The sequence below is a fragment of the Acanthochromis polyacanthus genome, chromosome 8 (genome assembly GCF_021347895.1).
Source record: "Acanthochromis polyacanthus isolate Apoly-LR-REF ecotype Palm Island chromosome 8, KAUST_Apoly_ChrSc, whole genome shotgun sequence".
NCBI lineage: Eukaryota > Metazoa > Chordata > Actinopteri > Pomacentridae > Acanthochromis > Acanthochromis polyacanthus.
This window is the reverse complement of record NC_067120.1, coordinates 38,048,108-38,062,704: the sequence shown is the minus strand read 5'-3', so window position 1 is coordinate 38,062,704 and position 14,597 is coordinate 38,048,108. Positions and strand designations below refer to the sequence as shown.

Sequence of the window (14,597 nt, the reverse complement as noted above, 5' to 3'; positions counted from 1 at the left end):
ATGCAGTTCTGGGAATCTTCTCTCAAAAATACGATCAGTAAAGTAAAATTCACAACATATTCTGACACAACATACAGCAAAAAGTCCTTTTCAGATACAGATATTTTTTATTCATGCACAGGGAAAGATAAATATATTCTTCCAAAGCAGTTTACAGCAGATGTACATGAAAGGGAACCCCAGGGAAGCTTTTAGTTAGAGGACCAGAGCAACCGAAAACATCATCACCCACATTCCCCCACAAAAAGTGACCATAAAGAGACACAAAAGGACCAGAATATGTGAAATCATCACAAAGACACACAAATGGGGGCATAAAATGATAAAATGACTGTAAAGAGACACAAAACAACCAGAACATCTGAAATGCTGGTAGAGACACATAGAGTGAGCATAAAACAATCAAAATGACTTCCCCAATAATATATAGTTTTGTTTTCCTGGCGTTATGAGTGCAGCGGACGGGAGACTGGGATGAGCTCACATAAATGTTTTTTGAGTTGGCTGATAACCTGATGCATAATACAGATGTTGTGATAGATGTTAAAATCAGAGAGAGAGGAAAATGGGGCCAGAAGGAGCTACATGAGCAGACCATGTAAGAACATGAATTATCTTCTTTTGCAAACAGTGTAGTGTGATAAGATGACTTGGAAAAGTGTTACACCATATTATATTCCAATAGTTGGTATGTGGTTCAATGATGGATCTATACAGAGTAAGAAGAGCAGAGAGTGGGAGATAATGTCTTAGTTTAAAGAGTAAACCAGTATATTTTGATAGTTTGCTCATTAACACATCAATGTGATACCTAAAATTTGTAAATTCATCTAAGTGGATACCAAGAAATTTTGTAGAATTTACTTTGTTAATGTTTCCCCATTAATATTATATATGTATGTCAGGGTAGAGACTGCGATTTGGTAAAATTGGAGTTTCTACCAGTAGAGATTGCGATCGCAGTCTCTACCAGTAGAAACTCCAATCCTACCAGTAGAGATTTGTCAGGGCTAAGGTTAGACTTTTAAGGTTAGGGTCAGGGGTCAGGGCAGGGGTCAGATTTAAAGTTCCATCTCTACTGGTAGAGACTCCAATCGCAATCTCTACTGGTAGAAACTCCAACTCTACCAAATCACAGTCTCTACCATGACATATATGTCATCTCTACCAGTAGAGATTGCGATTGAAGTCTCTACCAGTAGAATTGGAGTTTCTACCAGCAGAGATTGCGATTGGAGTCTCTCCCAGTAGAGTTTGCGATTGTAATCTCTACCAGTAGAAACTCCAATCCGACCAGTAGAGATGGAACTTTAAATCTGACCCCTGCCCTGACCCTAACCTTAACTAACCCTGACCTTTAAGTCTGACCCCTGCCCTGACCCCTGACCCTAACCTTAAAAGTCTAACCTTAGCCCTGACAAATCTCTACTGGTAGGATTGGAATTTCTACTGGTAGAGATTGCGATCGCAGTCTCTACTGGTAGAGACTCCAATCGCAATCTCTACTGGTAGAAACTCCAACTCGACCAAATCGCAGTCTCTACCCTGACATATACAGTGCCTTGCGAAAGTATTCGGCCCCCTTGAACTTTTCAACCTTTCGCCACATTTCAGGTTTCAAACATAAAGATATAAAATTTAAATTTTTTGTCAAGAATCAACAACAATTGGGACACAATCGTGAAGTGGAATGAAATTTATTGGATATTTTATACTTTCTTAACAAATAAAACACTGAAAAGTGGGGTGTGCAATATTATTCGGCACCTTTACTTTCAGTGCAGCAAACTCACTCCAGAAGTTCAGTGAGGATCTCTGAATGATCCAATGTTGTCCTAAATGACTGATGATGATAAATAGAATCCACCTGTGTGTAATCAAGTCTCCGTATAAATGCACCTGCTCTGTGATAGTCTCAGGGTTCTGTTTAAACTGCAGAGAGCATCATGAAGACCAAGGAACACACCAGGCAGGTCCGAGATACTGTTGTGGAGAAGTTTAAAGCTGGATTTGGATACAAAAAGATTTCCCAAGCTTTAAAAATCTCAAGGAGCTCTGTGCAAGCAATCATATTGAAATGGAAGGAGTATCAGACCACTGCAAATCTACCAAGACCCGGCCGTCCCTCTAAACTTTCACCTGGAACAAGGAGAAGACTGATCAGAGATGCAGCCAAGAGGCCCATGATCACTCTGGATGAACTGCAGAGATCTACAGCTGAGGTGGGAGAGTCTGTCCATAGGACAACAATCAGTCGTACACTGCACAAATCTGGCCTTTATGGAAGAGTGGCAAGAAGAAAGCCATTTCTCAAAGATATCCATAAAAAGTCTCGTTTGAAGTTTGCCACAAGCCACCTGGGAGACACACCAAACATGTGGAAGAAGGTGCTCTGGTCAGATGAAACCAAAATCCAACTTTTTGGCCACAATGCAAAACGATATGTTTGGCGTAAAAGCAACACAGCTCATCACCCTGAACACACCATCCCCACTGTCAAACATGGTGGTGGCAGCCTCATGGTTTGGGCCTGCTTTTCTTCAGCAGGGACAGGGAAGATGGTTAAAATTGATGGGAAGATGAATGGAGCCAAATACAGGAGCATTCTGGAAGAAAACCTGTTGGAGTCTGCAAAAGACCTGAGACTGGGACGGAGATTTATCTTCCAACAGGACAATGATCCAAAACATAAAGTCAAATCTACAATGGAATGGTTCACAAATAAACTTATCCAGGTGTTAGAATGGCCAAGTCAAAGTCCAGACCTGAATCCAATCGAGAATCTGTGGGCAGAGCTGAAGACTGCTGTTCACAAATGCTCTCCATCCAACCTCACTGAGCTCGAGCTGTTTTGCAAGGAAGAATGGGCAAGAATTTCAGTCTCTCGATGTGCAAAACTGATAGAGACATACCCCAAGCGACTTGCAGCGGTAATTGCTGCAAAAGGTGGCGCTACAAAGTATTAATGCAAGGGGGCCGAATAATATTGCACGCCCCACTTTTCAGGTTTTTATTTGTTAAAAAAGTATAAAATATCCAATAAATTTCGTTCCACTTCACGATTGTGTCCCAATTGTTGTTGATTCTTGACAAAAAATTTAAATTCTATATCTTTATGTTTGAAGCCTGAAATGTGGCGAAAGGTTGAAAAGTTCAAGGGGGCCGAATACTTTCGCAAGGCACTGTATATATATTTAATGAAATACTATGTTGATCTTGAGTGATAGTTTATTGCATTTAAACCAAGAATCAACTCTCTCCAACTCCATATTAGCTAGAGCCTGAAGTAGGGCTGCAACTAACGACGCGTCGACGCATTGTCTGAGCACAATACGTTATCAAAAGCAGAAGTGATCGTGCAATGCAACAGAAATCACCTTCCGACCGAAACGGGGAACACGGATGAATGTCGGCGCTGCATCGTGCATGAATTATGTATGCACGCTGCAGCGCGGATGTCTGCGTTCTATCGTAAACATGGATGTCAGCGTTTACTATACAGCTGTATCTAAACGCGGATGTCCGCACTGCAGCGTGCATACATAATACATGCACGATGCAGCGCCGACGTTCGTCTGTGTTCCACGCTCCGGTCGGAAGGGAATTTCTGTTGCATTGTGCGCTCACTTCCGCTTTTGATGACGTATCATGTTCAGACGACTCGTCGACGCGTCGTTAGGTGCAGCCCTAGCCTGAAGCATAATTGGACTCTTGTGGGACACGAGCGAGTATGTGTCGTCTGCAAACAGGACTTTATGAACGATGTCAGACACATTAACAAAGCCATTTATGTATATGATAAATAACAGAGGCCCCAGAACAGAGCCCTGGGGAACCCCATGATTAATTCTTTTTCCCTGTGATTCGTGGCCATTTTATATCCTGTAAGTAGCTTCTGAACCAGCTCAAAGCAGTACCTCTAATGCCATAGTGGGCACTTTGCCATGCAGAGTCTCAAAATCACTGGTGTCAAAAGCCTTTGACAGATCAAGGAAAATTCTAGTGGCATCTTCACCATTGTCAATAGCAGCATTCATTTTTTCAATTAAATCTAGAAGCGGCATGCAAGTAGCGCTGTGTTTCCTGACGCCATACTGAGAGGAGGGGAGGATCTGAAGTTTATTACAGTAACCATGAAGTCTGTTGTACACGGTCCTTTCCAGTGCTTTGGAGAGCGTAGGCCAGGGGTGTCAAACTCCGTTCCTGGAGGGCCACTATTCTGCATGTTTTAGATGTTTCCCTCTTCCAACACACCTGATTCAAATGATCAGGCTCGTTATCAGGCTTCTGCTGAGCTTGATGATAAGCTGATCATTTGAATGAGGTGTGTTGGAAGAGGGAAACATCTAAAACATGCAGGATAGTGGCCCTCCAGGAACTGAGTTTGACACCCCTGGCGTAGGCTGTATGGAAATTGTCCGGCAGTTGCAGATATCAGTTTTTGTCCCAAGATTTATAAATGGGGAGATTTTGAGCAATTTTAGTCGTTTTTGGAACTCTCCCAGTGATTAAAGCTCGTGTCCGGAGTTTCCGTTTGTTTTCAATTTATGTATCATTGTTTAACAAAGCTTAAATGTGTTAGTCTAGTTCGATACTATAATATAATGTTAGTATGATGCGATATGAAAATTTATTCCTGAGCTCCGCCTTCCTCTCATAGACCCCCATGTTATTCCAAAAAGCGCCGGTCGCTGCCAACCAATCAAGTTCGAGCTTCAGCTTTGTCATGCTGTCAATCAACGGTTACATGCACAGCAAGCAAGCCCATGCAGAGGTGGGCGAGCTACGCACTACGCAACCGCGCACACATTTGTTTTGCTTGTGGAGGAGAGAGCATCAGGGCTTAGCAACTTCCAGAAAAGTTACCAATCCCACGGCTTGTCAGGCCAAGAGACTGCAGGACGTTTTTTGGCTTGGGGTGCTCGCGTCGCTCCCCGACCACGGCCTCCATAGCCCGCCTGATGGCTTTGTTTAGATGCCCGACCTGTGAGCTATTTCAAAATAAAACCAAGTAATATGTCTAAATATACACAATTATTACTTACAGTTTTGGGAATATTTTTAGCAGATTTTCTAAGAGATAATGGTTGTCAAAGGTCAATGTTGACCTTAACAACAGATAACAAGTTGAATGGTGTTGGTAGATCAAGTTTCCTGTGAGCTATTTCAAAATAAAACCAAGTAATATGTCTAAATATACACAATTATTACTTACAGTTTTGGGAATATTTTTAGCAGATTTTCTAAGAGATAATGGTTGTGAAAGATCAATGTTGACCTTAACAACAGATAACAAGTTGAATGGTGTTGGTAGGTCAAGTTTCCTGTGAGCTATTTCAAAATAAAACTAAATAATGTGTCTAAATATACACAATTATTACTTACAGTTTTGGGAATATTTTTAGCAGATTTTCTAAGAGATAATGGTTGTGAAAGATCAATGTTGACCTTAACAACAGATAACAAGTTGAATGGTGTTGGTAGGTCAAGTTTCCTGTCAGCTATTTCAAAATAAAACTAAGTAATATGCGTAAAATATGCTCAATGATTACTAATAGTTCTTGGAATATTTTTAGCAGATTTTCTTACAGATAATGGTTGTGAAAAATCAATGTTGACCTTAACAACAGATAACAAGTTGAATGGTGCCGGTAGGTCAACTTTCCTGTGAGCTATTTCAAAATAAAACTAAGTAATATGTCTAAAATATACACAATTATTATTTTTAGTTTTGGGAATATTTTTACCACATTTTCTAAGAAAGATCAATAACAACCATACAAATAGATGATGAGTAGATTGGTGTTGGTCAAATTAAATTGTTGTGACCTATTTCAAAATAAAATGGAGAAATATTTATATCACACTCAATGGACACACATTTTTTTCTGGTATATATTGAAATGTTTTATCTGTAGGACATAATGGTCATAAAAGAACAGCAGAACACATGACAAATATTTTGTGGTTGGTCAGCTGGAATCTCAGAGAACAATTTCCAGAAATGGAAATAGAAATAACTTTTGTTGACTGAACACTTCTTCTTTGTGAGGTGTTTTTAAATGCATTTTCTTCTAGATAATGCTTGTGAAAGATGTATAATAAAGTTAAACAGACAGTATTTGTATGGGGTTTTTTTTTCTCCTTGATTGTCCAAACAGAAAAATCCCCGATTGCAATTTTGTGACGGTCCCTAAACGCTCCGGCTGCCGCACGGAACTCCGAAGGACATTCAGCGTTGCTCCTTTTAGTTTTCGCCACAATTATTGTGGTTGGTGAGTTAATGGCAACTGTGAAATGTCTCTCTGACTTAACTGTACAAAATAATACCAACCTGGCTGGAATTGGTGCGGTTTTCGCGACGCTATTAAGGCTAGAAACGGAAAAAAAACAAGCGAATGTCGAATATAAAACCAATTTTACCACGCCTCAGAGGACGGGGTGAATAGTGCAGGAGACAGCAGGCAGGAGAGAGAGAGAGGCGCGGCTGCATCTGAGCCGAAATAACCCAGTTTTAAACTGATTTCTTCATATCGGCCGGTCGAATTAAAAAAAGGCCGATGCCGATATACGTCAAATTTCCAAATATCGGCGCCGATAATCGGCCTGACCGATAATCGGTCGATCTCTAATAGATTTATACAGTAAACAAGTGGTTTCAGGATAACATTCACAGTGGCCTTCAGGATGCTGCTGCAGATTTCATCAGCCCTATGTGAGCTTTTCATGTTCATGATCATTTTGTAGACCTCGTTTCATCTGTAGGCCTCAGGAAGCATGAACAGAGACAGTTTTCAAGTAGGTATTGACAATAAGAAGTGCCTTGATGACAGTACCAGTTTACAAAATTCAGGACTAAAAACAGAAACAAAAGTTTCCGTACTTTCAGAAAAGGAAGTTTTCCACTGCAGGAACTTTTTAATCTGTTTTTGAGGTGGAAAAACCACCGACTGTGAAGAAGGAACTTCTGACGAACCGGAAAAATTCAATTGTAGCCATCCGTAAAAAAATTTGCCTTTTTTCCACTGCGCTAACTTCCAGTTTGTTTTGGAGCAGCAGGAACCTGCAGGAACCGTTCCTGTAGAACCTCTTTTAGGGCAGAAAAAAGTTCCTATTCCATGTTATTCCATGTGCCTATTCAGCTCAGAGGGATGCTGCAGAACTGTTAAGCTGGTAAACGAGGAGAATTCGCCTAGCTTTCTCACTGCCTACATCCAGACGCCTAACCCTGCTTCCTCTGATAATTAATTTAACCGAGTAGCCACTTCGGTATAGTTAAATTTAATCACCAGTCACGCCTGTTAACGGCAGCTTCTCCTCTTATGGATCTTGCACTTGGTAAGTTGCTAGGTTTAATTCAGAGGTTATGGACATTTAGACAACCCCTAGGTTATGTTTAAACCGGGCCAACCTGGCCCCTATGATTAGGTAACCTTTCAGAACCTTTACTATTGTTATGCACGCAATAATCTGACTTTTTACATCAAGGGAAAATATTCATAATTAGTGACTGTGATAGGGATAAAGTGAATTTCCAATCTGTTTACTTTAATTTAATTTTAAAGAATTGACAAAGCAAAAATATATGAAAGTATAAGTATTGGAAAAAGAAAAAAAATAATATGAATTAGTTTTAAATGCGATGCTGCCATAAAATGACCATGAACAGACAAAAAGAAACACAAACTGACTCTCAAAGAATGACAAACAACCACCAAGAGAAGAAAAGCAATGAAAACAAATTTTTATAATGACGGTGAAGAAACAAAAATTATGACAAACAACTAAAAAAATGTGTAATGTGAGCGTTCTTAGGAGAATTCCAGCATAAATAATGTAAATGAAGCAGCTGGTCCTGAACTGGCAGGAGAGAGGCTCAGAGTTTCTTGCTGCAGCTCAGAAACACTAAATTCAACTGAACTTAAAGACTACCAAGAGATCAAGAATAACAAAGTGATAAAAAACAACCACAGACAGAAGAAACCGACTAAAACTACTGAATTAATTAATAAACAAAAATACAGACAAAATAACAACTTTAAGATGGACAACAACCAACTGCAGCTGCAAAACATTAAAAAAAAAAAAAGATTCACAACACGACACACAACAAACGCTCAAAGCACATCTTTGTTGTTTCAATTTTCTCCTGATCGTTTAAATTTCACAAGGCTTTTATTTTGAAACGTCCACTGAACGGCGGTTTTATTTTTGAAAGCCGGAAGCGGAGGTGCAGCATGTGTGTGTGTGTGTGTGTGTGTGTGTGTGTGTGTGTGTGTGTGTGTGTGTGTGTGTGCGGCGGAAGTTTGACGCTCGGTGAAGACGCGCTGCAGCTGCGGCGGTAAAACGGACGTTAGGCGGCGGAGCGCAGCAGACCGGGCCGAGCGGCGGACAGCACGGATGGCTCCGGTACGGACTGACTGAAGGATGGGCTCCGCGGCGACGCAGCCATGGCCAGATCCACCAACAGAACCGCCGAGGACGGGGACCCACGGGTGACCGCCCCAATGACCGGGGCGAGCCGCGGGACCTGGCCGAGCCTCGGGAACTGTCTCTGGAGGAGGTGCTGAAGTCGTACGAGCAGCCCATCAACGAGGAGCAGGCTTGGGCGGTGTGCTACCAGTGCTGCAGCGGGCTCCGACCGCCCCGCCCGCCGGCCCCGAGGGTCCGCCGGGTGAAGGAGCCGTCCTCCATCCTCCTGCACCGGGACGGAACCGTGTCGCTGCGGCCGGAGCCCCCACACGACGGTAGGACAGCCGTTGCCTGCAACTTCCTTCCAAACACAACTGCGAAAAAGTGGAATTTAACATCTTATCGCTGCTGTGTAAAACAAATTAGCCTCACAGTCTACCTTTGTATTTTTATTTAAACACTAAAATCCACTTTTAAATTCGGTGTGGAGAAAAACCCACCATTTCGCGCAGTTTTAATTAAATTACGAGTTTTTGTAGCCGCACCGCGCTGTTTTCTTCCCGGAAACTCCTCCGCAGCAGGCGGCAGCAACCAGCGCAAACCGCTGTTTTTGTCAAAAAGTACAGCAAACTACCCAAAGCTAGCCTAACCATAACAAAGCCGAATCAATGAGAACCTATAAAAATTTTGTAAAATATCTTAAATTGTCTCTTAACTAACACGACCTTAATGTGAAAACAATTAAACGTTAAATTAAGCGAATTTATAACTGAGTCTGGCATACAGGCACATACTGTTCATTAAAGAAACAGAGCTTCCCTGTCCCATAACAGACAACAGGAATTCCTCTCTAACTGACCTTCAGCTGCGTTATTTAACCATTTTGCAGAACACTGAGCTGGTCATACACAAACTTTATATTGCTTCATTATGTAATATCTTGTCGCACTGCCTGTGCCAACAACGATGACTTGTATTATGCCGGTAAATGATTAATTATTCATGGCTTCACCCGAGCATCCCCTTATGCAAAGACTGTTTTTGGAGACTTCAAAGGATGGATGGAAGCCCAGAGGATTTTACGCAGTCTTCTGGTTGTTCCCCCTGCTGAATCCAGCCTGTACCTGCATAATATCCTGCTGCATGTCAAGTATTTATGTCCTCACTGCGGCCCATCAGACCTGCTCCACAGTCTGCACACACACAACTTGAGGCCAAACTTGATTTTAAAAAGGCTGAATATTTCCCAGCCCGTGGTGAACTCGCATCCAGGACCCAAATCTGATTCCCACTGGTGAATCTCAGGCCAGTATTTCTAGAAACTGATGTTTTATTCAAGTGCTGCTTGTAGCCGAATGAGCTCAAAGTCACAGCAAAGGTCTTCGGTCTTCACTACATGTGGCCTAAAGCGCCATAAAGCCACAGTGTGTTTTATATATATATATATATATATATATATATATATATATATATATATATATATATATATATATATATATATATATATATATATATATATATATATATATTATATTCTCAGTGCTCAGTCTTGACCAGAAAAGGTCTAATAAATGTCAAAAACACGAGTCATATGAGAAAATGATGACAAATGGAAACAAAACAACACAGAAAAGGCCGAATAAATATTAAAAACATGAGTTAAATGAAAAGAAAAGCGTCATCATTAACCAAAACAAACATCTGTATCATATAAAAGACACGTTTTTTAATGCTCTGCAGGTTATAATCTACACATATGTGAAAATAGAAGTTTATATCTTCAACTGTTGCTTCATTACTATTAAAAATATCAATAAATTACAAGAGACAAAATGTCTTTAAAGTGACACAAAATTACCACAAAGAGACACAAAACAACTTAAAAAAGCCTAGTGAATGTTAAAAATTTAAATTAAATGGAGAAAAAAGCAAAAAAAAAGTAACTTTTTTGAATCTCAGAATGCTATTTCAGAGTGTAATAATCAAAAAGAAGAAGCTACAGTTTGTCTTAAGGAATCGTTTGTCTTTCATTTGTGCATTTATTTACACATGAAACAAGCTGCTTATTAACAAAACAAACATTTGCATGATGCAGATGCAGGTTTTAAAAGGATTAGCAGCTTATAAGCTGCAAATATGTGAAATTAAAAGTTTATATCTGCCACTGTTGTTTTATTATTATGGAAAATATCTATTAAGAGACACAAAATGGCACAAACAGATGCAAAATGACCTCAAAGTGACACCAAATGACTGCAAAAAGACAAAAAGAACACAAAAAATGGCCAATAAATAGTAAAAACATGAGTGAAATGGAGAGAAAAGCTAAAATATGACTTATTGAATCTGTAGATAATAGTCCAGACTTTAATAATCAAACAGGACAAGCTACAATTTCTGTTAGGGAGGCGTTTATCTTTCATTTTTGTGTTTATTTACATGTGAAACAAGCTGCTCATTAACCAAAACAAACATCTGCATGATACAAATGCAGGTTTTAAAACGATTAGCAGCTTATAAGCTACAAATTTATGAAATTAGAAGTTTATATCTGCAACTGTTGCATCATTATTATGAAAAGTAACTGTTAAGGGACACAAAACGCCTGCAAAAAGGTAAAAATAAAAAAGAGACAAACGACCACAAACAGACACAAAACAACCAAGAAAAGGCCTTAAAATATGAAAAGCATAAATATAATGGAGAGGAAAGCTATAATGTCAGTTACTGAATCTCGGGATGATATTCCAGACATACTAATCAAACAGGAGAAGCTACAGTTTGTGTTCAAATGATACTTCTCTTTTAGTTTTGTGTTTATTTACATGTGAAACAAGCTGCACATTAACCAAAACAAAGATCTGTATCAAATTGAATGTCAAGTTTTAAAATATTCAACAGCTAATAAGCTACAAATATGTGAAATTAGGAATTTATATCTACAACAGTTGTTTCATAATTATTGAAAATGTCATCAGTAAATGTCTATAAAGAGAGAAAATTACTTTAAAGTGACACAAAGTGAGCTCAAAGAGACACAAAACACCATAAAAAAGGCCTTGAAATACTAAAAAACAAATAAAATAGAGAGAAAAGCTAAAATGTAAGTTTTATCTCTGTGAAAATATAAGACATTAAAAGCACGGATGTCTTTTATTTTGCATAAATCTACTGAGATAAATGAATCGACCGTGTTTCTGTGAGGTCCACTGTGATGTATCCTTTTCAGAAATTAGACGACTTGATGGTGAATATTTCCTCTATAGAAGTAATGATATGAACTAACCACAGGTTCTCTCCTTTTATAACTTCAAACCTCTTTGTGTTCAGTTTAAAACCATATCAAGGACAGAAATGTTCTATAAAACTTTAGATTCAACCTGCTGGAAGTTTTCCCTTTACTGAAAATATTAACCTCCTTCAAGCTGGTTTTTAGGTGATGCTGCCACCACCGTGCTTCACATCATGATGCTGCCTCCACCATGCTTCACATCATGATGCTGCCTCCACCGTGCTTCACATCATGATGCTGCCTCCACCGTGCTTCACATCATGATGCTGCCTCCACCGTGCTTCACATCATGATGCTGCCACCACCGTGCTTCACATCATGATGCTGCCTCCACCGTGCTTCACATCATGATGCTGCCACCACCGTGCTTCACATCATGATGCTGCCACCACCGTGCTTCACATCATGATGCTGCCACCACCGTGCTTCACATCATGATGCTGCCTCCACCGTGCTTCACATCATGATGCTGCCACCACCGTGCTTCACATCATGATGCTGCCTCCACCGTGCTTCACATCATGATGCTGCCACCACCGTGCTTCACATCATGATGCTGCCTCCACCGTGCTTCACATCATGATGCTGCCTCCACCGTGCTTCACATCATGATGCTGCCACCACCGTGCTTCACATCATGATGCTGCCACCACCGTGCTTCACATCATGATGCTGCCACCACCGTGCTTCACATCATGATGATACCACCACCATGCTTCACATCATGATGCTGCCACCACCGTGCTTCACATCATGATGATACCACCACCATGCTTCACATCATGATGCTGCCACCACCGTGCTTCACATCATGATGCTGCCACCACCATGCTTCACATCATGATGATACCACCACCATGCTTCACATCATGATGCTACCTCCACCGTGCTTCACATCATGATGCTACCTCCACCGTGCTTCACATCATGATGCTGCCTCCACCGTGCTTCACATCATGATGCTGCCACCACCGTGCTTCACATCATGATGCTGCCACCACCATGCTTCACATCATGATGCTACCTCCACCATGCTTCACATCATGATGCTACCTCCACCGTGCTTCACATCATGATGCTGCCTCCACCATGCTTCACATCATGATGCTGCCTCCACCATGCTTCACATCATGATGCTGCCACCACCATGCTTCACATCATGATGCTGCCTCCACCATGCTTCCCATCATGATGCTGCCACCACCATGCTTCATCATGATACTGCCACCACCATGCTTCAGATCATGATGCTGCCTCTACCATGCTTCACATCATGATGCTGCCTCTACCATGCTTCATAGTGAGGATGGTGTGTTTATGATGATGTTCAGTGTTTGGTGTCCGTCAAACATATCATCTAGTCTGATGGACATAAAGCTCCATTCTGGTCTCCTCAGGTCTCCACATGTCTTCTGGTGAACTCTAGTCCAGATTTAATTTGAACCATCAGTCTTTCTCTTTGTCTCCATGAAGCTTTGACTGGTGAAGAACAGACAACAGTTGTTGATGAACAGTCTCTAACTTCTCAGCTGCTGAAGCTGGAACTCCTTCAGAAGAAGTCATAGGAGTCTTTCTATTATTTATTTATTTTTAAATCACTTTAAACCTCTGAACTCTGATGTTTTCTTATTTTTGTCTACATTATAAAGTCCTGAACCTTTATAGAAAGTAGAGAGTTTTTCTAAATGTCCTCTGTTCAGTGATGCTGGATCTCAGCGTGGTTCATGTCAGGACTCTAACTAGGTCACCTTAAAACCTAAAACTGTTGTTTATTTTGGACATTTCAGGGCTGGACCTGCTCTTCTGTCTGGGTTCTGTGTTTAGTGAAACAAAGCTACACTGTAGAAATACTAAACAACAACAGTCTCATAAAAAATATGTTAAAAAAAAACACAAACAGTGGAATACTGTTTGAATACGTTCATTTGATGTCTTAATATTATCAGTTTTCCAACAGTTTCTGACATTTTAATGCTTTAAATACCAATAAAATATCAATATTTACATATTTTTCCTGGATTTTCATGTTAGTAATCTTAAATTTTGTGGATTTTTGACCATTGCTCGTTCAAAAAGACACATTTGAAGATGTCTGTTTGGCCTTCTAATCGCAATTCTAACTATTTTCTGCCATTTTATTCATTAAATAACAGTAACATATCAATATTTAAAGAAGTTTCCTGAATTTCCATGTTAATAATCTCAAATTTTGTGGATTTTTGATCATTGCTCAGGCAAAAAGACCCATTTTAAGATGTTTGTTTGGCTTTTTGGATTCATAATAGCATTTTAACTTTTCCCCCAACATTTTGTGTATTAAATATCAATGAAATATCAATATTTACATGTTTTTCCTGGATTTTCGTTCAAATAACCTTAACTTTTGAATATTTTTAACCATTGCACAGGCAAAAAGACACATCTGAAGATGTTTATTTCGGCTTCGAACTGCAGTTTTAACGTTTATCTGACATTTTATGCATTAAATATCAAGAAAATATCAATATTTACATATTTTTCCTGGATTTTCATGTTAATAATATCAAATTTCGTGGATTTTTAACCGTTGCTCATCCAAAAGGCACATTTGAAGATATTTATTTGACCTTCTTGGACCTGCAGCCTCCTGATGTCAGTTTGAGCTGAAAGTGAACCAGAAGCTGCAGTAAAACTCCTCATTTCAATCAGAAATGTTGTTTTTCCTCCACATGAGGAGCGACGATAAAGCAGCTGCCATCTGGAAACACAGTTGGATTTATTTCTGCAGCTTTGTGGCGAATCTTTGTTTGGCAAAAACGTGTTTGTGTTGGCAGATTTTTCTAATTACAGCCTGAAGAGTCTTTAGGAAGCAGCACGAGCAGCTGAAATAAAGAATTAAAGGAGACGATGGGAA

At 40.0% G+C, this 14,597-nt stretch overlaps 1 protein-coding gene across 1 annotated transcript in view; it reads left to right on the top strand.

Moving 5' to 3' along the window:
• Positions 1-8,283: 8,283 nt before the first annotated feature.
• The window catches only part of spire2 (spire-type actin nucleation factor 2), a 30,565-nt gene continuing 24,251 nt past the window's right edge, over positions 8,284-14,597 (top strand). Inside the window, 2 exon segments of the mRNA XM_051952177.1 lie at positions 8,284-8,505; positions 8,508-8,855. Of these exon segments, the coding sequence (XP_051808137.1) occupies positions 8,451-8,505; positions 8,508-8,855 (403 nt within the window). The 5' untranslated portion in view covers positions 8,284-8,450.